The following is a 25,469-nucleotide window of genomic DNA, read 5'->3' on the forward strand; positions in this document are numbered from 1 at the left end:
GAGGATGTAGAGCTTGTCCACTGTTCCATGGCTGGGACAAAAACCATACTGTTACTCCTGAATCCGAGATTTGACTTCCTGATGGATCCTCCGCTCCATCACCCCCAAATAGATCTTACCGGGGAGGCTGAGCATTGTGATTTCTCTATAGTTTGAACACACCCTCCGCTTCACCTTCTTAAAAAGGGGGACCACCACCCCGGTCTGCCAATCCAGGGGCACTGTCCCAGATGTCCACGCGATGGGGGCCGTTCCTCCCAATCACGCCCTTCCAGGTCTCACTGTCATTGCCCACGTGAGCATTGAAGTCCCCCAGCAGAACGAAGGAGTCCCCGGAGGGAGCGCTCTCCAGCACACCCTCCAAGGACTCCAAAAAGGGTGGATACTCTGAACTGCTGTTCAGTGCATAGGCACAAACAACAGTCAGGACCCCTCCCCCCACCCGAAGACGGAGGAACGCTACCCTCTCATCCACTGGGGTGAACCCCAATGTACAGGCGCTGAGCTGGGGGGCAATAAGAATGACCACACCTGTTCTGTGACTCTCACCGAGGGCAACTCCAGAATGGAAGAGAGTCCAACCTCTCCCAAGAGGACTGCTACCAGAGCCCAAGCTGTGTGTGGAGGAAAGTTCCGACTAGATATAGTCGGAACTTCTCGGCCTCGCACATCAGCTCAGGCTCCTTCCCCGCCAGAAAGGTGACATTCCACGTTCCAGGAGCTAGCTTCTGTAGCCCAGGATCTGTGAGCCAAGATCCCTGCCGTTGTCCACCGCCCAGCTCACTTCGCACCCAACCACTATGGCCCCTCCCACAGGTGGTGAGCCTGTGGGAGGGGGAACCCATGTCATCCCTTTGGGCTGAGCCTGGCTGAGCCCCATGGGTACAGGCTCTCACCAACGAGCCCAACCTCCAGGCCTGGCTCCAGAAGGTAGCCCCAGTGACCCGCATCCAGGCGAGGGAAACTCAAGTCTATTTTTGTTTTATTCCTCATACTGATTTACACCCTTCCAACTTTAATCGATTCCCCCGATTCCCACTATTTCATGGGTGTATCCATTTTCCTCTTCCCACAATTCAAACATTTCCCACAATTCCACTTTTTTCCATTATTCCTTTGTATCTTCTACATTATTTGGCCTATTCAAACCGTTCCAACTCTGTAATATTCAACTATTCTACACCTCTCCCTTCAGTATTTTTGCATTCACACACAGTTTCGTCAGGAATTGCACATTTTCTAGTTAACACAAAAGGTTTTGTTGCATCAACCGTTTCCACGTACGCATCATTGCTGGGCTCGGTGCATTGACTGAGTATTTGATCACATGCTTATTATGTACTACTATGGCAGTGAGCTTGAACGCAACGCCGGCAGTTCATAAGCTAACCCTAACGGGGCGATTCCACCACAACGGCCACGCTACGCTGTGTTGCGCTGCGCCGTAGCACAACGTACCCATGTTAATGAATGAGAGCGATTCCACCACGTCCACCAGCTTTGAAAAATCTGGTCTGCCAGGCACAACACTCGCAAACAAGAGAACAAAGAAGAATAATTCCACAGTTCAGCATGCTCGTCTGTGCCATTGCCATGGAGACAAAAGGAACAAGCGCTTTTCTCCTGTTAATCAGCACTAACATGTGTAAAAATATATATTACCGTTTGGGTCAAGATTAAATTAATTCACTCCAAAGTAAAAACAAACGTTGTACGTACGTACTCAGCCATTGTAAATGACGCAGGTGTAACATATTAAGTAAGTATTATGTTTTCATGTATTAGGGCCCTCTTGTTTTTTTTCGAGATTATTATTAGGGCCCAAGCAGCGACCGCTGCTAACCCATGGTGGTGGCGCTTTAAATTATGTGTGTCAAATTTCCTTCACCATGAGCAACAAAAACCTTGATAACGCCAATTTGCAAGCTTCAAAAAATCTGACACTTTACAGAAAATTTACTAGTTATGTCCTTAAAATATTTGCATGATAATTTTTAAAATTATTTACAGCGCCACCTAGTTACAGACAAAAATGTCATTTTTTAAACTTTCATGTATTGTGCAAAGCCCAAAAGAGTAAATGGACTGAAAATTTGTACGAATAGCATCGAGACTTAGATGATTTGGTTTTCAATTTTTACGACTTAGGGGGGTGGTCTGTATGCCACCTCAAAATCGAAGTTAGCCCAAATCAGCAAAACTTGCTGTAATTTAGCCCAGATGATCCTTCAAACGGCAGCCCCTTCTGACCCGTTTGACCTAGAGCTACGAAAATTTTTATGCATATGTAGGACCTAAAGACCTACAAAAACATTATAGAGCACCATATGTTAGGATGTACAGAACCAGAGTTATCAATTATTGAATGTAGCATTTGGCCCGATTTTCTACATTTTTCGGTACCGAAACCCTTGACCCGATCAACTTCACATTTGGCGTGCAACATTATCTGACAAAGGGAAACACTTAGGCAAAATTTCATGAATATCGGCCAACATATATGATGGGGGTGGGGCTTCAAAATACGTGTTTTAAACTCAAATTTCGTTAGCCATGAGAAACAAAAACCCTAATAACTCCAATGTGCAAGCTTTAAAAAATCTGAAACTTTACAGATAATATACGCATCATAGCTTTAAAATACCTGCATGGTTGATTATCAACTTAATCATAGCGCCACCTAGTCACAGACAAAAATGTCAATTTTTAAACTTTCATGTGTTGTGCTAAGCCCATCAGAGTAAATGTACTGAAGATTTGTCCAAATAGCATCCAGATTTAGAGATTAAAGGTATCCAAATTTAATGACTTTGTGATAAAGTGGGTGGTCTGTATGCAACCCCAAACTTGGAGTTTGCTCAAGTCATCTAAACTTACTGTAATTGAGCCCAGGTGATCATAAAACGAGAGTCAGTTCTGACCCGTTTGACCTAGAGCTACAAAAATGTTTATGTATATGTAGGACCTCAAGACATACAAAAACATCATAGAGCGCCATATGTTAGGATGTACAGAACCAGAGTTATCAATTGTTGAATGTAGCATTTGGCCCGATTTTGTACATTTTTCGGTACCGAAACCCTTGACCCGATCAACTTCACATTTGAGGTGCTCCATTACCTGACAGAGTGGCACCATTGGGCAAAATTTCATTAAGATCGACTAATCTATATGATGGGGGCGGGGCTTCAAAATACTTGAATCATATTTCCTATGCCACCAGTGTAAAGAACCTTAATATTTCAGGTTTTGCACTGTGCTAAATCCTGTTTGAGCAATTTAACAGTACCAATAGCGACACCTGGTGCCGGACAAAAGAGATAGGTTTTACACTTTCATGTTCTCTGCTATGCTGCTTTCAGCAAATTCACTGAAAATTAGTCAGGAGAATATTGAGACAAAGCGAACATTATGAAACTCAAATTTCATGACCCGAGCAGCTACCGCTGCGAGAGCCCTCTTGTTTTTCTCCTGATTATTAGGGCCCAAGCAGCTACCGCTGCGAGAGCCCTCTTGTTTTTCTCCGGATTATTATTATTATTATTATTATTATTATTATTAGGGCCCAAGGAGCTACCGCTGCGAGAGCCCTCTTGTTTTTCTCCGGATTATTATTATTATTAGGGCCCGAGCAGCTACCGCTGCGAGAGCCCTCTTGTTTTTCTCCGGATTATTATTATTATTATTTATATTAGGGCCTGAGCAGCTACCGCTGCGAGAGCCCTCTTGTTTTTCTCAGGATTATTATTATTATTATTATTATTATTTACTGTTTTCTCCGGATTATTATTATTAGGGCCCGAGCAGCTACCGCTGCGAGAGCCCTCTTGTTTTTCACCGGATTATTATTATTATTATTATTATTATTAGGGCCCGAGCAGCTACCGCTGCGAGAGCCCTCTTGTTTTTCTCCGGATTATTAGGGCCCGAGCAGCTACCGCTGCGAGAGCCCTCTTGATTTTCTCCGGATTATTAGGGCCCGAGCAGCTACCGCTGCGAGAGCCCTCTTGTTTTTCTCCGGATTATTATTATTATTATTAGGGCCCGAGCAGCTACCGCTGCGAGAGCCCTCTTGTTTTTCTCCGGATTATTATTATTATTATTATTATTATGAGGGCCCGAGCAGCTACCGCTGCGAGAGCCCTCTTGTTTTTCTCCGGATTATTATTAGGGCCCGAGCAGCTACCGCTGCGAGAGCCCTCTTGTTTTTCTCCGGATTATTATTATTAGGGCCCGAGCAGCTACCGCTGCGAGAGCCCTCTTGTTTTTCTCCAGATTATTATTCTTATTAGGGCCCGAGCAGCTACCGCTGCGAGAGCCCTCTTGTTTTTCTCCAGATTATTATTCTTATTCTTCTTCTTCTTATTATTATTATTATTATTATTATTTACTGTGCAGCGCTTTTCCATTTTTGAGGGCCTAAACATGCACGAAAAGTCACCAAAATTTGCACATTTGTCGGGCCCGGTGAAAAATTGGATATTTTTGTGTTTCCCAAAACAATGCAAAATAAATGGCTCTGGAACGCCACCTAAGGTCGAAAAAGTGCACCTGGTCCCGGCCCGTTTGACCTAGAGCTACGAAAATTTTTAGGAATATGTAGGACTGTCAGGCTCACCAAGCCAATTACTGTCAACCCGAGCGTTTGTCTAAAAGAAAGAGAGAAGGCAACGGTTATGCTCATGCATGAGGAGAACGAGACAGGACCACAAAGGCTGCAGTGCTGCCGCGCTCTGAGGTACTTCCTCGTTCCCCCTAGTTTTATAATTTAGAGGTCCCTAGGTTACATGTAGGTTCCGGCCCTAAAGGGTAGAGATGCATGGGGGAGCGATGTATGTGACCGGAACCCAAAATCTTGTAATACATCTTGTGACAGCTAAGCGCGCGCCTGTAGGTGTGTGGCTCAATGCAGTATGCAGCAACACGTTCCAGTAAGAAGGGTGCTCGGGTCCACCGCATTTCTCCACCCGACTTCTTCTTTCTTGGGGAGCCTTCCAGGTGACCCTGGTCCAGGATGTTGTTCAATTGTTGCTTGACAGGCCCTGTCTGAGAAAAACTTCAACAACCACCAGCACACGGCCTCGAGCACTCTTGTCATGAGTGGAACATGTTGCTATCCTAATGATAAGGACAGGGTGTCAAATGTATAATCACATTGAATCAAAACATCAATAAATCACTTCATCAATCAACATAACATCTAATCAACATAACATCTAACACATGGGTGATTAGTACATGTGCTCTACTTCCCTGAGTATTACTGATTGCTACATTAAGGACCTAAATCGACATGGTCCTATTTGATTGACACATCTGATTTAAAACATTGATTAAGTACACAATATATGTAAAGGATTCCTAAATTTCTCCAACAAGGACCTAGAGAGCTACAAAAAAGTCAGCGTGAGCCATGTGCTCAGATGTACAGAAAAAGAGTTATGAATTTTTGAATGTGCATTTTTGGCCCATTTTTGCACAACTTATTTTTTGCTATAGTGCGAGCGCCACCTAGTGGCAGCCAAAAATATAGCCTTTTTTAAACGTTTTTATGTGTTTAGCTGAGCCCTTTGAAGTAATATCGCTGAAATTAAGTCTGACAAGCCTCTAGATAGCCTTGCTGACCTCCACCAAATTTTACGAAGTTTCGATAATGGGCGTGGCCTCTATGACCATTTCCATTCCGAAGCTTTATCTGTCCAGTAAAAGTTGCTGTAATTTGACCCAGATGATCTGATCTTCTCACAATTTCACATATTGGATGAAAATATTCTCCTGAACATAGACAAAAATATATTCCAGTTTAAAGCTAGCGCCACCTAGTGACTGCAAAAAATGTCATTAGTCGAAAGATTACAGTCAATCCTGTTTGGTTTGACCTACAGCTATGAAACTTTGTAGGCAAATGAAGGACTGCAAGACCTACAAAAAAGTCAATGGAAGTGATGTGCTAGGATGTACAGAAAAATTGTTATGAATTTTTTTAATGTGCAGTTTTGTCCCATTCTTAGACATTAGCTGGTCTCAAACTAGTGCCTTTTTCTCTTAAAAGATTCACCCCATTACCTTCAACTTTGGCATGAATCATTATCCAACTGAGGGGCACACATAGTCCAAATATCGTGAAGATCTCTTGACATAAAAGATGGGGGCGGAGCTTCAAATTATGTTTAATATTTCCTTCGCCAAGAGTGACAAAAATCTTAATAACTCAGCTATGACAGCTTCAAACCATCTGAAACTTTCCTGGGACTTTAAAAGTCATGCAATAATACAGCTATGTGATAAACTTTCAAATCATTTACAGCACAACCCAGTGGCGGACAAAAATCTCATTTTTTATACTTTTATGTACTGTGAAATGCCTGTTTGACTAAATGACCTCAAAAATGGTCAGAAAAGCTATGACACATTGGAACATTAAGGTTCCCAACTTTTATGACTTTTCAATAAAGGGCGTGGCCTCTATGCCAACTCAAAATCCGATGTCTCGTGAAAACGGTAAAAGTTGCTGAAAATGGACCTAGACGATCTGATATTTTTAAAACTTCATATATGGGATGGGAGTCCAATGTGAAACACACCTACATGCCAATTTTTTATCATAGTACGAGCGCCACCTAGTTGCAGCAAAAAAAAAGCCAATCCTTAATGTTTTTATGTACTCTGCTGAGCCCCTTGAAGTGATATCCCTTAAATGTTTTCTGAAAAGCCAGTGGCCATGCCTTATGCCCTCCACAAACAGTACGATGTTTCGACAGTGGGTGTGGCCTATATGGCATTGAAAGTCACAACATTGGAACAATAAAAGCTGCAGTAACTCCACACACATTGTCCCACCTTGACTAAATTTTACATATTTGGTAAGAGTCCTGCACTGAAGTGATCTACAACTACTTTTTCATCGTTCATAGTCCTTGTTCATACCCCGACCTGTTCATACCCCAACGTGCACAGGTCTGCGAGGGCCCTTTATAGCTGCTTGCAGCTCTAGTTATTAGGGCCCGAGCAGCTACCGCTGCGAGAGCCCTCTTGTTTTTCTCCGGATTATTATTATTAGGGCCCGAGCAGCTACCGCTGCGAGAGCCCTCTTGTTTTTCTCCAGATTATTATTAGGGCCCGAGCAGCTACCGCTGCGAGAGCCCTCTTGTTTTTCTCCAGATTATTATTATTATTATTATTATTATTATTTACTGTGCAGCGCTTTTCCATTTTTGAGGGCCTAAACATGCACGAAAAGTCACCAAAATTTGCACATTTGTCGGGCCCGGTGAAAAATTGGATATTTTTGTGTTTCCCAAAACAATGCAAAAAAAATGGCTCTGCAGCGCCACCTAAGGTCGAAAAAGTGCACCTGGTCCCGGCCCGTTTGACCTAGAGCTACGAAAATTTTTAGCCATATGTAGGACCTAGAGACCTACAAAAAAGTCAGCGCGAGCCATGTGCTCAGATGTACAGAAAAAGAGTTATGAATTTTTGAATGTGCATTTTTGGCCCATTTTTGCACTTTTGCAGGTCCCAAACTGCTCCTTGTTTCTCCTAAACGCTTTACTCTATCGCCTTCAAATTTGCTGTGGTCCATATTCACACATAGGGGCACAAGTGGGCAAAATTTGGTGCAGATCCGCTGACATATATGATAGGGGCGTGGCTTCAAATTATGTGTTCAATTTTTCCTTCGCCGAGAGAGACATAAACCTTAATAACTTTGATGTACTAGCTTAAAAAAATCTAAAACTTCATAGACACATGGAAACTTATGTCTTTAACACCTTTAAAAAAAATTTTTTTAAATACCTACTAGCGCCGCCTAGTGGTTGATTAAAATGTCATTTTTTACACTTTCATGTATTGTGCTCAGTCTGTTTGAGTAAAACAAGTGAAAATTGGTCAGAATATCATTAAGACATGGAATATTAGGGTTTTAAAATTTTACGACTTTTCGATAATGGGCGTAGTCTGCACGCCACCTCAAAGTCAGATGACTCGCCAAAACGAAAAAAGTGGCTGTAATTGGCCCCAAAATGGCCTTATGAGTGGAAAATAGCCTCTCACTCCCGGCCCGTTTGACCTAGAGCTCCAAAAATTTGTAGCCTTATGTAGGACCTCGAGCCCTACAAAAAAGTCAGCGCGAGCCATGTGCTCAGATGTACAGAAAGAGAGTTATGAATTTTTGAATGTGCACTTTTGGCCCGTTTTTGCTGATTTGCAGGTCCCGAACTGCTCCTTTTTTCTCCCAAACGCTTGACCCGATCGACTTCAAATTTGCTGTGATGTTTTATCTGACTGTGAGGCACAATTGTTCAAATTTTTGTGATGATCCGCCATCAAATATGTTGGGGGCGGGGCTTCATATTATGCCTTTGATGATTACTTTGCCACATGTGAAACAAACCTTTATAACTCAGCTTTACAAGCTTAGAAAAATCTGAAACTTCACAGACACATGGAGACTCAAGCCCTTAACACACGTGTTTAAAAAAATCTTCAATTGCTTATAAGGCCATCTAGTGGCAAACAAAAGTGTCAGTCTGATGTCTCGCCAAAACGAACAAAGTTGCTGTGTTTGGTCCCAGATGGTCTTACCTTTTCTAAACTTCATATATTTGATGGGTTTCCAATGCGGAATACACTTATCAATGTATTTTTTGTTATAGTGCGAGCACCACCTAGTGGCAGCCAAAAATATAGCATTTTTTAAACGTTTTTATGTGTTTAGCTGAGCCCTTTGAAGTAATATCGCTGAAATTAAGTCTGAAAAGCCTCTAGACAGCCTTGCTGATCTCCACCAAATTTTACGAAGTTTCGATAATGGGCGTGGCCTCTACGACCATTTTCATTCCGAAACTTTATCTGTCCAGTAAAAGTTGCTGTAATTTGACCCAGATGATCTGATCTTCTCACAATTTCACATATTGGATGAAAATATTCTCCTGAACATAGACAAAAATATATTCCAGTTTAAAGCTAGCGCCACCTAGTGACTGCAAAAAATGTCATTAGTCGAAAGATTACAGTCAATCCTGTTTGGTTTGACCTACAGCTATGAAACTTTGTAGGCAAATGAAGGACTGCAAGACCTACAAAAAAGTCAATGGAAGTGATGTGCTAGGATGTACAGAAAAATTGTTATGATTTTTTTTAATGTGCAGTTTTGTCCCATTCTTAGACATTAGCTGGTCTCAAACTAGTGCCTTTTTCTCTTAAACGATTCACCCCATTACCTTCAACTTTGGCATGAATCATTATCCAAATAAGGGGCACACATAGTCCAAATATCGTGAAGATCTCTTGACATAAAAGATGGGGGCGGAGCTTCAAATTATGTTTAATACTTCCTTCGCCAAGAGTGACAAAAATCTTAATAACTCAGCTATGACAGCTTCAAACCATCTGAAACTTTCCTGGGCCTTTAAAAGTAATGCAATAATACAGCTATGTGATAAACTTTCAAATCATTTACAGCACCACCCAGTGGCGGACAAAAATCTCCTTTTTTACACTTTCATGTACTGTGCAATGCCTGTTTGACTAAATGAACTCAAAAGTGGTCAAAAAAGCTATGACAGAGTGGAAAATGAAGGTTCTCAACTTTTATGACTTTTCCATAGAGGACGTGGCCTCTATGCCAGCTCAAAGTCCGATTTCTCGCCAAAACGGTAAAAGTTGCTGTAATTGGATGTGAAGGGAATCATATATTAGGTTGTTATCATTATGTTCTTAGTTCATTGTTACCCATTTATGCAATCCTAGTTCATCTTGACCCTGTCCTTAGATAGAACTGTTGACGCACGAAAGTGTGAGCCGGGACCTTGGCCCAGCTGCCGGTGGCGCCCGGCTGGCTCTTTTGTTGTGTCTTGTAATCTGCTATGCTTCTACTCAATAAAAGCCAGGGGGGGACGGCTGGGCAGTGGGAAAACTAGCGTTGGAAGACCCACGAGTTACATTTGCCCAAGCTTTTTTCCCTATGCCGGCATAGAAAAGTCAATCTTGGCTGGTCTGAGTTACTCTTTTTGCTGTTTAAGCAGCTAGGCTTGTCCTAGTCTTCTTTTCTGAGATTTCTCTGACATTGGACCTAGATGATCTGATATTTGCAAAACTTTGTATATGGGATGGGTGTCCAATGTGAAACACACGTACAAGCCTATTTTTTTATCATAGTACGAGAGCCAACTAGTGGCAGCAAAAAATATAGCAATTCCTTTACATTTGTATGTACTCTGCTGAGCTCCTTGAAGTGATATCCCTTAAATAATGTCTGAAAAGCCATTGGCCACGCCTAATGCCTTCCACCAAATAGTACAATGTTTCGATAATGAGCATGGCCTATACTACAGTGTAAAGTCACACAACTGTAACAATAAAAGCTGCAGTAATTCAACCCACACTATCCCACCTTTTCTAAATTTTACAAACTTGATAAGAGTCCTGCACTGAAGTGATCTACAACTACTTTTTCATCGTTCATAGTCCTTGCTCATACCCCGTCCTGTTCATACCCCAACGTGCACAGGTCTGCGAGGGCCCTTTATAGCTGCTTGCAGCTCTAGTTAGGGCCCGAGCAGCTACCGCTGCGAGAGCCCTCTTGTTTTTCTCCAGATTATTATTATTATTATTATTATTATTATTATTATTTACTGTGCAGCGCTTTTCCATTTTTGAGGGCCTAAACATGCACGAAAAGTCACCAAAATTTGCACATTTGTCGGGCCCGGTGAAAAATTGGATATTTTTGTGTTTCCCAAAACAATGCAAAAAAAATGACTCTGCAGCGCCACCTAAGGTCGAAAAAGTGCACCTGGTCCCGGCCCGTTTGACCTAGAGCTACGAAAATTTTTAGGCATATGTAGGACCTAGAGACCTACAAAAAAGTCAGCGCGAGCCATGTGCTCAGATGTACAGAAAAAGAGTTATGAATTTTTGAATGTGCATTTTTGGCCCATTTTTGAACGTTTGCAGGTCCCAAACTGCTCCTTGTTTCTCCTAAACGCTTTACTCAATCACCTTCAAATTTGCTGTGGTCCATATTCACACATAGGGGCACAAGTGGGCGAAATTTGGTGCAGATCCGCTGACATATATGATAAGGGGCGTGGCTTCAAATAATGTGTTCAATTTTTCCTTCGCCAAGAGGGACAAAAACCTTAATAACTTTGATGTACTAGCTTAAAAAAATCTAAAACTTCATAGACACATGGAAACTTATGTCTTTAACACCTTTAAAAAAAGTTTTTTTAAATACCTACTAGCGCCGCCTAGTGGTTGATTAAAATGTCATTTTTTACACTCTCATGTATTGTGCTCAGTCTGTTTGAGTAAAACAAATGAAAATTGGTCAGAATATCAATAAGACATGGAATATTAAGGTTTTAAAATTTTACGACTTTTCGATAATGGGCGTAGTCTGCACGCCACCTCAAAGTCAGATGACTCGCCAAAACGAAAAAAGTGGCTGTAATTGGCCCCAAAATGGCCTTATGAGTGGAAAATAGCCTCTTACTCCCGGCCCATTTGACCTAGAGCTACAAAAATTTGTAGCCTTATGTAGGACCTCAAGCCCTACAAAAAAGTCAGCGTGAGCCATATGCTCAGATGTACAGAAAGAGAGGTATGAATTTTTGAATGTGCACCTTTGGCCCGTTTTTGCTCATTTGCAGGCCCCGAACTGCTCCTTTTTTCTCCCAAACGCTTGACCCGATCGCCTTCAAATTTGCTGTGATGTTTTATCTGACTGTGAGGCACAAATGTTCAAATTTTCGTGACGATCCGCAATCAAATATGTTGGGGGCGGGGCTTCATATTAAGCCTTTGATGATTACTTTGCCACATGTGAAACAAACCTTTATAACTCAGCTTTCCAAGCTTGGAAAAATCTGAAACTTCACAGACACATGAAGACTCAAGCCCTTAACACATGTGTTTAAAAAAATCTTAAATTGCTTATAAGGCCACCTAGTGGCAAACAAAAATGTCAGTCTGATTTCTCGCGAAAACGAACAAAATTGCTGTATTTGGACCCAGATGGTCTTATCTTTTCTAAACATTACATATTTGATGGATTTCCAATGCGGAATACACCTATCAACTTATTTTTTGCTATAGTGTGAGCGCCACCTAGTGGCAGCCAAAAATATAGCATTTTTTAAACGTTTTTATGTGTTTAGCTGAGCCCTTTGAAGTAATATTGCTGAAATTAAGTCTGAAAAGCCTCTAGACAGCCTTGCTGACCTCCATTAAATTTTACGAAGTTTCGATAATGGGCGTGGCCTCTGTGACCATTTTCATTCCGAAGCTTTATCTGTCCAGTAAAAGTTGCTGTAATTTGACCCAGATGATCTGATCTTCTCACAATTTCACACATTGGATAAAAATATTCTCCTGAACATAGCGACAAAAATATATTCCAGTTTAAAGCTAGCGCCACCTAGTGGCTGCAAAAAAAGTCATTAGTCGAAAGATTACAGTCAATCCTGTTTGGTTTGACCTACAGCTATGAAACTTTGTAGGCTAATGAAGGACTGTAAGACCTACAAAAATGTCAATAGAAGTGATGTGCTAGGATGTACAGAAAAATTGTTATGAATTTTTTTAATGTGCAGTTTTGTCCCATTCTTAGACATTAGCTGGTCTCAAACTAGTGCCTTTTTCTCTTAAACGATTCACCCCATTACCTTCAACTTTGGCATGAATCATTATCCAACTGAGGGGCACACATAGTCCAAATATCGTGAGGATCTCTTGACATAAAAGATGGGGGCGGAGCTTCAAATTATGTTTAATACTTCCTTCGCCATGAGTGACAAAAATCTTAATAACTCAGCTATGACAGCTTCAAAACGTCTGAAACTTTCCTGGGACTTTAAAAGTCATGCAATAATACAGCTATGTGATAAACTTTCAAATCATTTACAGCGCCACCCAGTGGCGGACTAACATCTCATTTTTTATACTTTTATGTACTGTGAAATGCCTGTTTGACTAAATGAACTCAAAAATGGTCAGAAAAGCTATGACACATTGGAACATTAAGGTTCTCAACTTTTATGACTTTTCAATGAAGGGCGTGGCCTCTATGCCAACTCAAAATTCGATGTCTCGCGAAAACGGTAAAAGTTGCTGTAATTGGACCTAGACGATCTGATATTTTTAAAACTTCGTATATGGGATGGGAGTCCAATGTGAAACACAACTACAAGCCTTTTTTTTATCATAGTACGAGCGCCACCTAGTGGCAGAAAAAAATATAGCAAATCCTTAACGTTTTTATGTACTCTGCTGAGCCCCTTGAAGTGATATCCCTTAAATGTTTTCTGAAAAGCCGGGGGCCATGCCTTATGCCCTCCACAAATGAGTACGATGTTTCCACAGTGGGTGTGGCCCATACGGCATTGAGAGTCACAAAACTGTAACAATAATAGCTGCAGTAACTCAACCCAAATTGTCCCACCTTGTCTAAATTTTACATATTTGGTAAGAATCCTGCACTGAAGTCATCTACAACTAAGTTTTCATCGTTCATACTCCTTGTTCATACCCCGGCCTGTTCATACCCCAACGTGCACAGGTCTGCGAGGGCCCTTTATAGCTGCTTGCAGCTCTAGTTATTATTATTCTCCAAAGTAAATCGCAAATGTGAGGGCCTAAACATGCATGAAAAGTCACCAAAATTTGCACACTCATTAGGCCTTCTGTAAAATTAGGTATTTTGGTGTTTTCATACATAAAATCTAAAAAATTGATATTTTGCGCCACCTAGAGACGAACACTTCTCCGGGGTCACGGCCAGTTTCACCTAGAGCTTTGAAATTTTTTAGGCATATATAGCACCTCAAGACCTACAAAAAAGTTATAGAACACCATATGCTCGGATGTACAGAACCAGAGCTATGAATTTTTTTATGTGCCTTTTTGGACCATTTTTGGATGTCTGCAGGTAGCAAATTCTTCTTAATAGCTCCTAAACAATTAAGCCGATCAACTTTAAATTTGGTGTGCTCCATAATCACGCTTAGGGCCACGTTTGGGTAAAATTTCTTGAAGATCGGCCAACATATATGATGGGGGCGGGGCTTTAAATTATGTGTGTCAAATTTCCTTCGCCAAGAGCAACAAAAACCTTAATAACTCCAATGTGCAAGCTTCAAAAAATCTGACACTTTACGGAAAATTTATTAGTTATGTCCTTTAAAAATCTGCATGATAAATTGTAAAATTATTTACAGCGCCACCTAGTTACAGACAAAAATGTCATTTTTTAAACTTTCATGTATTGTGCAATGCCCAAAAGAGTAAATGGACTGAAAATTTGTACAAATAGCATCGAGACTTAGATAAAATGGGTTTTAAAATTTTACGGCTTTGTGATTAGGGTGATGGTCTGTATGCCACCTCAAAGTCGGAGTTTGCCCAAATCAGCAAAACTTGCTGTAATGTAGCCCAGATGATCCTTCAAACGGCAGCCCCTTCTTTCCCGTTTGACCTAGAGCTACTAAATTTTTTATGCATATGTAGGACCTCAAGACCTACAAAAACATTATAGACTGCCATATGTTAGGATGTATAGAAATAGAGTTATAAATTTTTGAATGTAGCATTTTGCCCGATTTTCTACATTTTTCGGTACCGAAACCCTTGACCCGATCAACTTCACATTTGGCGTGCCCCATTATCTGACATAGGGGAACACTTAGGCAAAATTTCATGAAGATCGGCTATCATATATGATGGGGGTGGGGCTTCAAAATCCGTGTTTCAAACTCAAATTTCGTTCGCCATGAGAAACAAAAACCCTAATAACTCCAATTTGCAAGCTTGAAAAAATCTGAAACTTTACAGGAATATTACTAGTCAAAGCTTTAAAATATCTGCATGGTTGAATATCAACTTAATGATAGCACCACCTAGTCACAGACAAAAATGTTAATTTTTGAACTTTCATGTGTTGTGCTAAGCCTGTAAAAGTAAATAAACTGAAATTTTGCCCGAATAGCATCAAGACTTAAGAAATACGGGTTTCCAAATTTTACAACTTTGTGATAAAGGGGGTGGTCTGTACACCATCTCAAAGTCAGAGTTTTCCCAAATCAGCAAAACTTGCTGTAATTGAACCCAGATGATCCTTCAAACTGCAGCCCCTTCCGACCCATTTGACCTAGAGCTACAAATTTTTTATTTATATGTAGGACCTCAAGACCTACAAAAACATTATAGAGCAGCATATGTTAGGATGTACAGAACCAGAGTTATCAATAGTTGAATGTAGAATTTGGCCCGATTTTCTACATTTTTCGGTACCGAAACCCTTGACCCGATCATCTTTACATTTGGCGTGCCCCATTATCTAACATAGGGGAACATTTGGGAAAAATTTTGTGAAGATCGGCCAACATAAATGATGGGGGTGGGGCTTCAAAATACGTGTTTTAAACTCAAATTTCATTCGCCATGAGCAACAAAAACCCTAACTCCAATGTGCAAGTTTTACAAAATCTGAAACTTTACAGGTATTTTACTCATCATAGCTTTAAAATACATGCATGGTTGATTATCAACTTAATGATAGCGCCACCTAGTCATAGACAAAAATGTCAATTTTTAAACTTTCGTGTGTTGTGCTAAGCCCGTCAGAGTAAATGTACTGAAGATTTGTCCGAATAGCATCGAGACTTAGAGATTGAAGGTATCCAAATTTTATGACTTTGTGATAAAGTGGGTGGTCTGTATGCAACCCCAAATTCGGAGTTTGCTCAAGTCATCAAAACTTACTGTAATTGAGCCCAGGTGATCATAAAACGAGAGTCAGTTCTGACCCGTTTGACCTAGAGCTACGAAATTTTATATGTATATGTAAGACCTCAAGACCTACAAAAACATCATAGAGCGCCATATGTTAGGATGTACAGAACCAGAGTTATCAATTGTTGAATGTAGCATTTGGCCCGATTTTGTACATTTTTCGGTACCAAAACCCTTGACCCGATCAACTTCATATTTGAGGTGCTCCATTACCTGACAGAGTGGCACCATTGGGCAAAATTTCATCAAGGTCGGCTAACCTATATGATGGTGGCGGGGCTTCAAAATACTTGAATCATATTTCCTATGCCACCAGTGTTAAAAAGCTTAATATTTCAGTTTTTGCACTGTGCTAATCCTGTTTGAGCAATTTAATGGTACCAATAGCGACACCTGGTGCCTGACAAAAGAGATAGTTTTTACACTTTCATGTTCTCTGCTTTGCTGCTTTCAGCAAATTCACAGAAAATTAGTCAGGAGAATATTGAGACAAAGCGAACATTATGAATCTCAAGTTTCATTACTTCAAATTTGGGCCTGGCCTTTACATCGCCTCAAAGTCCGATGTCTAGCCAGACCAGTAAAACTTAATGTAATTGGACCAAGATGATCTTCTTTAAATTTCATTTTGGGAGTACAATGCCAAACACACTTTTTTTGCTCGTAGTGCGGGCGCCACCTGGTGGCAGCAAAAAATTACATTTTTCATTTTAGGTACCTTGTTGAGCCTGTCAAAGTAATATCACTGAAGTTTTTTCAGACAGGCATTCAGAAACGCTTAATTTCTTCCATCAAATATTACAATTTCTTGATCATGGCCGTGGCCTATTCAGCAGTGCTCATCCATTTATCGTAACAGTAAATGCTGATGCAGTTTGTCCCAGATGATCTCATCTTTTCACGACTTCACACGTTGATTGAAAGTCAATTCCTTCAGACATCAACAAACATATATTCCATCGTAGTGCTAGAATCACCTCCGAATCACCACAGACAATAAAAATGTTACCTTTTCTAGAACATTGACCTCTACAGTTTGCCTGTATATGCACGAATACATTCATACCCAAATTTGTCCATACCTCGGAACTGTTCATCCTTCAACGTGCTCATGTCTACAAGGGCCCGTTATAGCTGCTTGCAGCTCTAGTTTATTTTGATTTTTTTTTTTTTCCTGGAAAAACCCGCGAAGTACTGAGACCGCGATATCTGAGCGAAGTAGGAGGGATCACTGCACCAATGTCTTTTTTTTAAATGTTTTTTTACATTGTATCAAGTAGTCAGCGTTGTTCATGAGGGATAGAGCCATCACTGGTGTTCAGACAACATTTTGGCTGAGAGGTATTGATCACGAAAGTCCGAATCTGCCAATGTCTTGTCAACTTTACTTAAGTCCAAAAATGTTGCTGTATGATTTTTTCAATAATTTTCCATTAAGTACTGAAATAGTACACTGTGTAGATGAAATGTGTGCAGTGTCACATTTTATATTGTCATGGGACCATGCTGTTTACTTTGTGGTTACACTTAAAGAGACAGATGACTGCCTTAAAACTCCCAAACAAAAGGTTAGTTGAGTATATTAAAAAAAAAAACATAGAACAAAGATTTTCCATGCACATGGTTTTACTGATGTCCAGTAGTTATAATTGCATTTGCACCTCCTCAAATTGGTTTGGTGTGTTTGCAGAATGAGTAAAGATGTAGATAATATAAACAAATCTTTCTATAATTACGATATTCTTGTGGTACTTAAATACTTGTTTCTTTCCTTAAAATGGGTTAAATAGGTTTTACATGAAGAAATTGCTTGCTGATAAGAGCATTCTGGGAATGCAGAACAATTTGCATTCTCTCTCTGATTGGCTCTTGGCAAGGAAATGCAAAAGAGAAGTTTGTTTTAATTCCCTAATTAGAGTTGTGTTTAAAAGACGTGTGATTTTTTTTTTTTAATAAATTCAACCTCAGCTATACTTGGGTTCTCTTGAAGTGTATAAAATTTAGACAAATGTTAATGAAACTGTCTTCTACCAGTATATTTGTAGGGCAGGCAGTTCCAAGAACTGACATCCATCATTTGAATAATGCAATCCGGTGTACATGATTGGTAATTGCACTCTTGTCCCCTGCATTCCCTCAGATGTGGGATAATAAACATGGATTTGTTATTGTGTTACTTATGTTGTGTTTCAATTGCAGTGTATCTGTAGAACCACAGACATGGTGTTAACTTAGAGTGTAAGTACTAAAATTGAAAAAATAATTATTATGAGTGCAGACAGAAGTAAAATAAAATAAACCATAAACCAAAATAATAAAATGTGAATGAAACCGTCTTCTGTAGTTGTAGGGCAGGCAGTTATAAATGAGAACTGACAACCACCATTTAAATTATGCAAAGCATAATAATGCCATTCAGTGTACACGATTGCTAATGATTGCTAATTGCATTCTCATCCATTCTGCATTCTCTGTGAGATAAGATGTGTGTTATTGAATATGATGCATTATGGCCTAGGCTGAAACCCCTTAGCTGGCTTTGTTTTCATGTTACACTTACTGCGTATTTCTGTGATGATTTTCAATTGCAGTGTAACATAATGTCATGAAATCTCTAAAAGAAGACTAGGACAAGCCTAGCTGCTAAGCAGCAAAAGAGTAACTCAGACCAGCCAAGATTGACTTTTCTCCGCTGGCAAAGGGAAAAGCTTGACGTACATTCTCATGCGTTGCCAACAGCATTTTCATCGCTCAAGCATCCCCACCTGCTTTTTATTCATTCAGTAAAGCATTGTACATTGCAAGACATGACAAAAAGAGCCAGCCGGGCGCCACCAACAGCTGGGACAAGGTCCTGGCTCACACTTTCCTGGGTCGACAGCTCTATCTAAGGACTGGGGCGAGATGAACTAGGACTGCATAGATAGATAGCAATGCACAATATTCTAGACAAGAAATAAGCACATAATGATAACAACCTAATATATGATTCCCTTCACACTGTAGAACCGCAGTACGGAAGACCAGCACTTGACGAATGACAGACTAGAAAAAATGTGAATTTTCGCTTTCTAGTTGTGGCGAAAGGTTGGGCAAAAATGCACCGATGGGACTTGAAAAGTGATGGACCGATGATGACGGAAAAGGGGAGGGGCTCTGACGACTATAGGACCAGCAAATGTAAGTTGCTCACCTCTGAGTAATACACTAAAGTCTCATTGATCTAGTTTTGTCAGCGTAGCTCCTCAAGTCAAATAAGAGAGAACAAATACTGCACATCCTTCTCTGCAGGGGGTAGATAAAGGATGACTGAAAATGAGCTGAGGATATGAGCTGTAAAATGTTCACCATAAAAAATAAACAAAAAAGAGCTTCATTGGCATTTATATTCATTAACAAGGAGTGAAAAAAACAAAGCAAAATAATTGATCATTATTAGTATGAAGATGTATGCTATGCAAATTAAGATGTGCATTGTTGGATAGGATCCAAAAACATGTACTCGGTGTTTGCAATTTGAACAAGCCCTTTTTTTTTCCCCAACATTCTTTTATTAATGATTATTATATTGACAAGGCGTCACAAGACAGTGTTGGAACTTTCACATTTGTTCGTAGTTTCGATTGCGGGCCCAATTGAATAATAGTATATTGTTTACATACCTTTGCGAAAGATTCCTGCGCGTTCGGGTATGAGCCGGGATAAACACACATGCACACGTTCATCGCGTCAACAACACTTCGAAGATTTATTATTACCAAATTGTCTAATGCAGTTTACAAGCCAATTGTCCAAAACAGAGATCTCTGGATCATTCCCGTGTCATGGGGAGAATGATGCCAGTTCCTCATCCGCCGCCCTCTTTTATATTTGCCGGTCCACCGAATGGGGGTTGTCGCCGGTCCATTCATCATGTTGGGTTGTTTCCTGTCCTCTGCTGCCCCCTTTCGGTTGGAGTATTCCAGTCCAGACGTTTCAGCAATTGTGTAGATGCTTTTGAACATACTCAAATACACATTAGAACGTTCTTTTTTTGCACCATTATATAGCCCTGACTTTTATTGTTACATTCATCCAATCTTTTAACTCCTCTCTCATATGGTACGATATTTCGGTATTTTATTGTTTGCGCCCGTAGGTGTGTGTGTGTGTGTGTGTGTGTGTGTGTGTGTGTGTGTGTGTGTGTGTGTGTGTGTGTGTGTGTGTGTGTGTGTGTGTGTGTGTGCATGGGTGTTTGTGTGTGTCCCCACCGTCCCAGACCTGTGGACGCCAATCACCTCTGTGTATTCGAGGTCGATCATCAAACAATGCATTCTGGAGGACTTTACCCGCACTCTTATCTTTTGTGGTGCCCCTCTTTTGTTATTGCCGCCAGTAAGTCCCTGTTTTACTGACTGCATCACAAAGACAAACGATCGCACCAGGTGTTGACCTCCCGGGCCGGCTCCACAGAAAGTTGCTACTCTGAATTTTTATTGCCAATCAACCTACTAAAAACTACATTCCTTCAACAGCAAATGTGACCATACATTGAATGGCTATCAGTTCACCACAATTTCAAAATCACTCCTCAACTGCATATTCCAAAATACACATTTTCAACCACAAATACGCATCAGTACATTTAAACGCATTTGAATCAAGAACGAAATACATTTCTCTTTATTTACAATCTATTGTAATGGTAAAAAACAGCATTTATTGCGCAATCAGTACACATACAGTAGACCCCGAGTTACAGTGTCCCTGTCCTATGTGTTTTTTCATGTTGTGATGTGGAATACTGAATTTTTGTCATCCCCTGTTCAAAGTATTTTCCCCACTTTGCTACAAAAACAACAGTCATGACCCTAGTGGGTTGGCTGTATTTGTGTTGTTTTGTCTCCATCTGCAGGCGTTTTTAGGTAATTGCACTTATTTTCTGTTGTGGTCAATGCCTCCATGCAACGCGTCACTACAGTGGTGGTCTTCTATTGGTTGGTGTCTCCTCACGGAGATCCTGGTCTGCTATTGGTCTGCCTCATTCGTTTCAAAATGGCGTAATGGTAAAGCTTTGTTCTATCGTGAGTGGTTAAACAAACGTATTCATAGTGCATTTACTGCTTAATTCAAATTGAATGGGTTAACCATGGGTCCCAAGATTGCGAGCGATGTTACAGAGAGAAGTAAGAAGATGAGATAATCAAGAAATACCAAGCAAGCCTAGCCTAGGCTAACCTTATTCGGGAATATGGCATAACTTTCTATATTTTTTATTTCTGATGTTTTCTCATTGTGTAGGTGTATATTATATATACATAGCACTTACTATACTATTTTGATACCAATTATTAATATGTATGTCCAATTTTGATGTTTTTTACCTGGGGTTCTAAACACATTAGCTATTGGTAGCTATAGGTTTTCATTGCCCGCCATATGGCCTTATGAGCCCAACCGCGGAATGGATTAATCTCGTAACATGGGGGCCCACTGTACAAAATAGAACAAATACAAGAAGTTAGAAGAATAGAAATTCCCATTACGATAAGTACTTTTGACACAATGAATTTCCCTCCAAAACAAAGATCTTTGTGAGTATAGAACTTTCCCTTCAAATTGCATGAAAACAAGGGCTATTTTCTATTGTAACGCATTGTTCTGTCCTCCCAAGATGTTAAGGAGTCTTTCATCATGGTAGATAGACGGCGAACAGCAAAATGAGTGAAACTTCTTTAATAGTTGTGTGGTTTTCACTCATTTATATTTTGTAAAACTGCAAAAAATATACACCAAACACAAGTATATATATGCGAAAATCACATCTTACCAAATGGAGACAACTTTGCAAATTAAATCAACATGAAAATGAAAATATGAAAATGCTAATGAGCTACCACGAAAATGCTAACACGAAAATGCTAACACGAAAATGCTAACGAGCCAACACATACAAAGGCAGCACTGTATAAGATGCTGATATACTGTAAACTAACATTAGCCAGCTTACTATCTCTATATATTATTAAGATAAGTAATATTCCACTAAAGAAAACGACTTACAGACACTCGTGGGCCAGCTCTCGTAAGGAGAGACAACGTGTGGCATCGACATAACTGCTCACAACTGGAACACCTCCCCCTCCCCTTCGGAAATGCACTGCCAACAGCGGCCAGAGGTGGCGCCAAAATCCAAGGCACAAGTCTGTTTTAAACTGTTTCAGAACACACATACTGGTATCAGTCGCCCTTGCGAGTGTCGATACCTTTTCATTCTAAATGTATGCATTAAAATAGACATTTTTAACTCTAGCAATGCCAGGGACGCCTTTTCACGTTTTTTTAAAAGTCCAGACATTCATTCCCAGATATTTAACTATCGATTTAATACTTAAGCATCAGAAAATCAATATCTTTAATGTACTTAAATAGTGATTTAATACTTAAGTATCTGGGATTGAATGTCTGTACTCTTAAAAAACATGAAAATACGTCACTGGCATTACATATTATGACAAAAATAATTCTGTAGCCACTTGGCAGCTTGGTGTCACATTTTGATTACCAACACAGACAAAAAGCTCAGTTAAAGGCAAGACACACAAAAAAGGGCTTCTCACCAGTGTGGGTTCTTTTGTGTAGTTTGAGTTTATCCTTTATCAAAAAGTGTTCTCCACAAACTGAACACTCAAAAGGTTTCTCACCAGTGTGGGTTCTTGCGTAGTCTATCATGTTCATCCTATTAAGAAAAGTTTCTACCACAAACCAAACAGGAAAAGGGTTTCTTGCCAGTGTGGGTTCTTGTGTGTACATTTACTTGATCCTTTCTGGAAAATTGTTGACCACACACCGAACAGTCCAAAGGCTTCTCACCAGTGTGTGTTCTTGTGTGTTTTTTTAGTTGATCCTTTCTAGAAAATTGTTCACCACAAACCGAACAGGCAAAATGCTTCTTACCGGTGTGGGTTGTTGTGTGTCCTATCATGCTCGCCCTATGAGAGAATCTTTGACCACAAAAAGAACAGGCAAAGGGTTTCTCACCAGTGTGGGTTCTTGTGTGTACTATCATGCTCGTCTTTTGAGAAAATCTTCGATCACAAGCTAAACAGGCATAGGGTTCGGTATGGACCACCATATGACTTTTCAAACTGGACTTGACTGTTTTTCCACACTGAGAACATTCCCAATGTTTGCTGTCAATGTGACATGGCATCTGACCTTCCCACTGTCAGAGAAATCTTTAAAAGAATGCTAGAAGACAGCAAAAAGAGAAACTCAGACCAGCCAAGATTGACTTTTCTCTGCCATGGCACAGGGGAAAAGCTTGGCGAACGAACTCATGCGTTGCCAATCGCACTAATTCGTCGCTCAAGTGTCCCTGCCTGCTTTTTATTCATTCAGCAAAGCATTGCACATTACAAGACATAACAAAAAGAGCCAGTCGGGCCCCACCAACAGCTGGGCCAAGGTCACAGCTCACACTTTCCTGTGTCAACAGCTTTATCTAAGGACTGGGGCGAGATGAACTCTGACTGCATTGATCAGGGGTGGGCAAACTTTTTGACCCGCGGGCCAGATTAGGTTCTAAAATTTGACAAAGGGGCCGGGTCAGGAGCATTTGGACATGCAATGTAATTTATCAAACCTGGAGATTGTGTCTGTTTTTGGTTACATTATTACAATATTACACAACTGAAGGTGCAAAGATAAAGAAATCAACATTTACTGGAAAATATCAATGGAATCACTTTCAACATTCAAAACATATTATTCCTGAATGAAATACTCAAGCTCAATAATTTCTGATCGTCAAACCCTGCAAAAAAATTAATGGATTGTCCTGAAAGATAAACTGTATTAAATATCCTGTCTACACCACAAACTAGATGGGGGGCCTTTAAATTGAGAGCGTGGTGTGGCGTGTTAAATCTACTGTACCACTGCTGTGCATAAATGCGCACATTGCTCAAGACACACTTTTTTCACATCACAGTAGAAAAACTGACATTTCAGTGTGAACAGTGCTGTTGGTCTCCCTTTTTTGCCAGTGCATCAAAGTCTGGAGTTAGTTTTGTTGTGGCAATTTTCAGTATGGATCGGAGGTGATGGTCCGTTAACCGGAATCTGTGAGAGGCTTTGTTGATATTAATGACGCTGAAAGTCTGCTCACACACGTAAGTCGAGCCAAACAACACAAGCATCTTCTGTGCTGTCCTCCGGAGGTTTGGAAACGTGCCTTTGTTAAGTGAAGCGTAAAAGTCATTCGGTTTACGAGAGTTGAACTTCTCCTGTGAGGTGGCGTCAGATTGAAGATCAATCAGCTGCAGTTGCAGATCATGCGGTGCTGCTTCGGGGTCTTGTGACAGGAGACAGGACACCAGCTGAAGTGACTTGTCAATTTTTTCAAAATCAGAGAACCGACGGCATAATTCTCTGTGCAGGTCGTCCAGTGATTTGCAGTATTTCTTCACATGTCGGCTGGCCTCTTTCTGCATGGCCAGTGTGGAAAAATGAGTGAAAGATTTGTTTGATATTTACCTGGAGAATAAAATCAGCTTGGATTTGAAGGCTCTCACATTTGTGTACATATTGTGCGCAAACTGATCTTTCCCCCTGCAGCTTGACGTTCAGCTCATTCATGTGAGACAACATGTCCACAGCAAACGCAAAGTCACAAAGCCAGTCCGTGTCGCTTAGCTCTGGGAATTCACCAGATTTCCCCATTAGCTCCAAAAACGAGCGGATCTCCTCTTTGAGCTCCCACACTCGTTGACACACTTTCCCCAAACTTAACCAGCGGACACGGGAGTGGTAAAGTAAGTCATGGTGATCTGCATTAGTTTCCTCCAATAACGTAATGAACTGACGGTGATTAAGTCCCCGTGCTCGTATGAAGTTAATGAGTTTTACAACTGGATCTGTGACATGATTAAGCTGTAATACAGATTTACACAGAGATTCCTGATGAATGATGCAGTGAAGAAAAATAAGATCCTGGTCAAGGTTTTCATCTTTCACTTTATCCTGAATTCTTTTTAATAGCCCAACATTTTTTTCCAGTTAAATTTGGCGATCCATCCGTGGTGACGCTGGCAAGTTTAAACCAAGGCAGCTTCATTCTTTCGATGACAGCAGACGTCTGTTCATATAAGTCCTCTCCTCGCGTTTTCCCCTTCAGTGATTCCATGCTCAAGAGCTCCTCTGTTATCTCAAAACTGTCATTAATCCCTCGGATAAAAATTAGGAGCTGAGCAGTGTCTTTAATGTCATTACTCTCATCCAGTGCCAATGAATAGAACACAAAGGACTCCGCCTTTTTGTATCACTCGCTGACTATATCTTCGTCGAGCACTTCTACACGGCGAGTCACAGTCCTGCGTGATAAACTGACTTTTTCAGAGTCCACTTTTCTCTTCTTTGATCCGCTCATTTTTCCTGAAGAGCGGAAATAGAAACAGGAAAGGGACACTCCGACATTGGTCAAAGTCGGTAGGCTCCACTTAACAAGTGGGACATCTATTGGTGAAACGAGGGTATTACAGGGAAAAGATTGAAAAAGAAAAGTGGGGGAGATTTTTGCGCATCCGGGGGGTTTTTACTATAATTTGGAAAAGTTCTGCGGGCCGGATTCAAACGCCAAACGGGCCGGATGTGGCCCGCGGGCGGTAGTTTGCCGATGTCTGGCATAGATGGAT

At 40.6% G+C, this 25,469-nt stretch overlaps 2 protein-coding genes and 1 pseudogene across 3 annotated transcripts in view; 1 reads left to right on the forward strand and 2 right to left on the reverse strand.

Annotated features, from left to right (window-relative positions):
- Positions 1-19,728, reverse strand: part of il17a/f1 (interleukin 17a/f1) — a 39,052-nt gene extending 19,324 nt beyond the window's left edge. The window contains exons 1-2 of one of the 2 annotated variants that reach the window (XR_015865403.1): positions 19,458-19,728; positions 4,785-5,118 (exon numbers count right to left, since the gene is read on the reverse strand). Coding sequence is in view for 1 of the 2 variants with exons in the window: in XM_088413429.1 (XP_088269555.1) it covers positions 19,458-19,520 (63 nt within the window). In the remaining variant the exon portion in view is untranslated. Of the gene's footprint in view, positions 1-4,784; positions 5,119-19,457 lie in introns of those variants that run through there. The other variant, XM_088413429.1, reaches the window with a different exon arrangement.
- Positions 1-25,469, forward strand: part of LOC148425205 (uncharacterized) — a 67,514-nt gene that overhangs the window by 30,732 nt on the left and 11,313 nt on the right. The gene's annotated exons all lie outside the window — the stretch shown is intronic.
- On the reverse strand, positions 23,065-24,822 carry LOC148425207 (general transcription factor II-I repeat domain-containing protein 2B pseudogene; annotated as a pseudogene).

The sequence above is a fragment of the Hippichthys cyanospilos genome, chromosome 4, assembly GCF_059441005.1.
Source record: "Hippichthys cyanospilos isolate Australia breed blue-spotted pipefish chromosome 4, RoL_Hcya_1.0, whole genome shotgun sequence".
Lineage (NCBI taxonomy): Eukaryota > Metazoa > Chordata > Actinopteri > Syngnathiformes > Syngnathidae > Hippichthys > Hippichthys cyanospilos.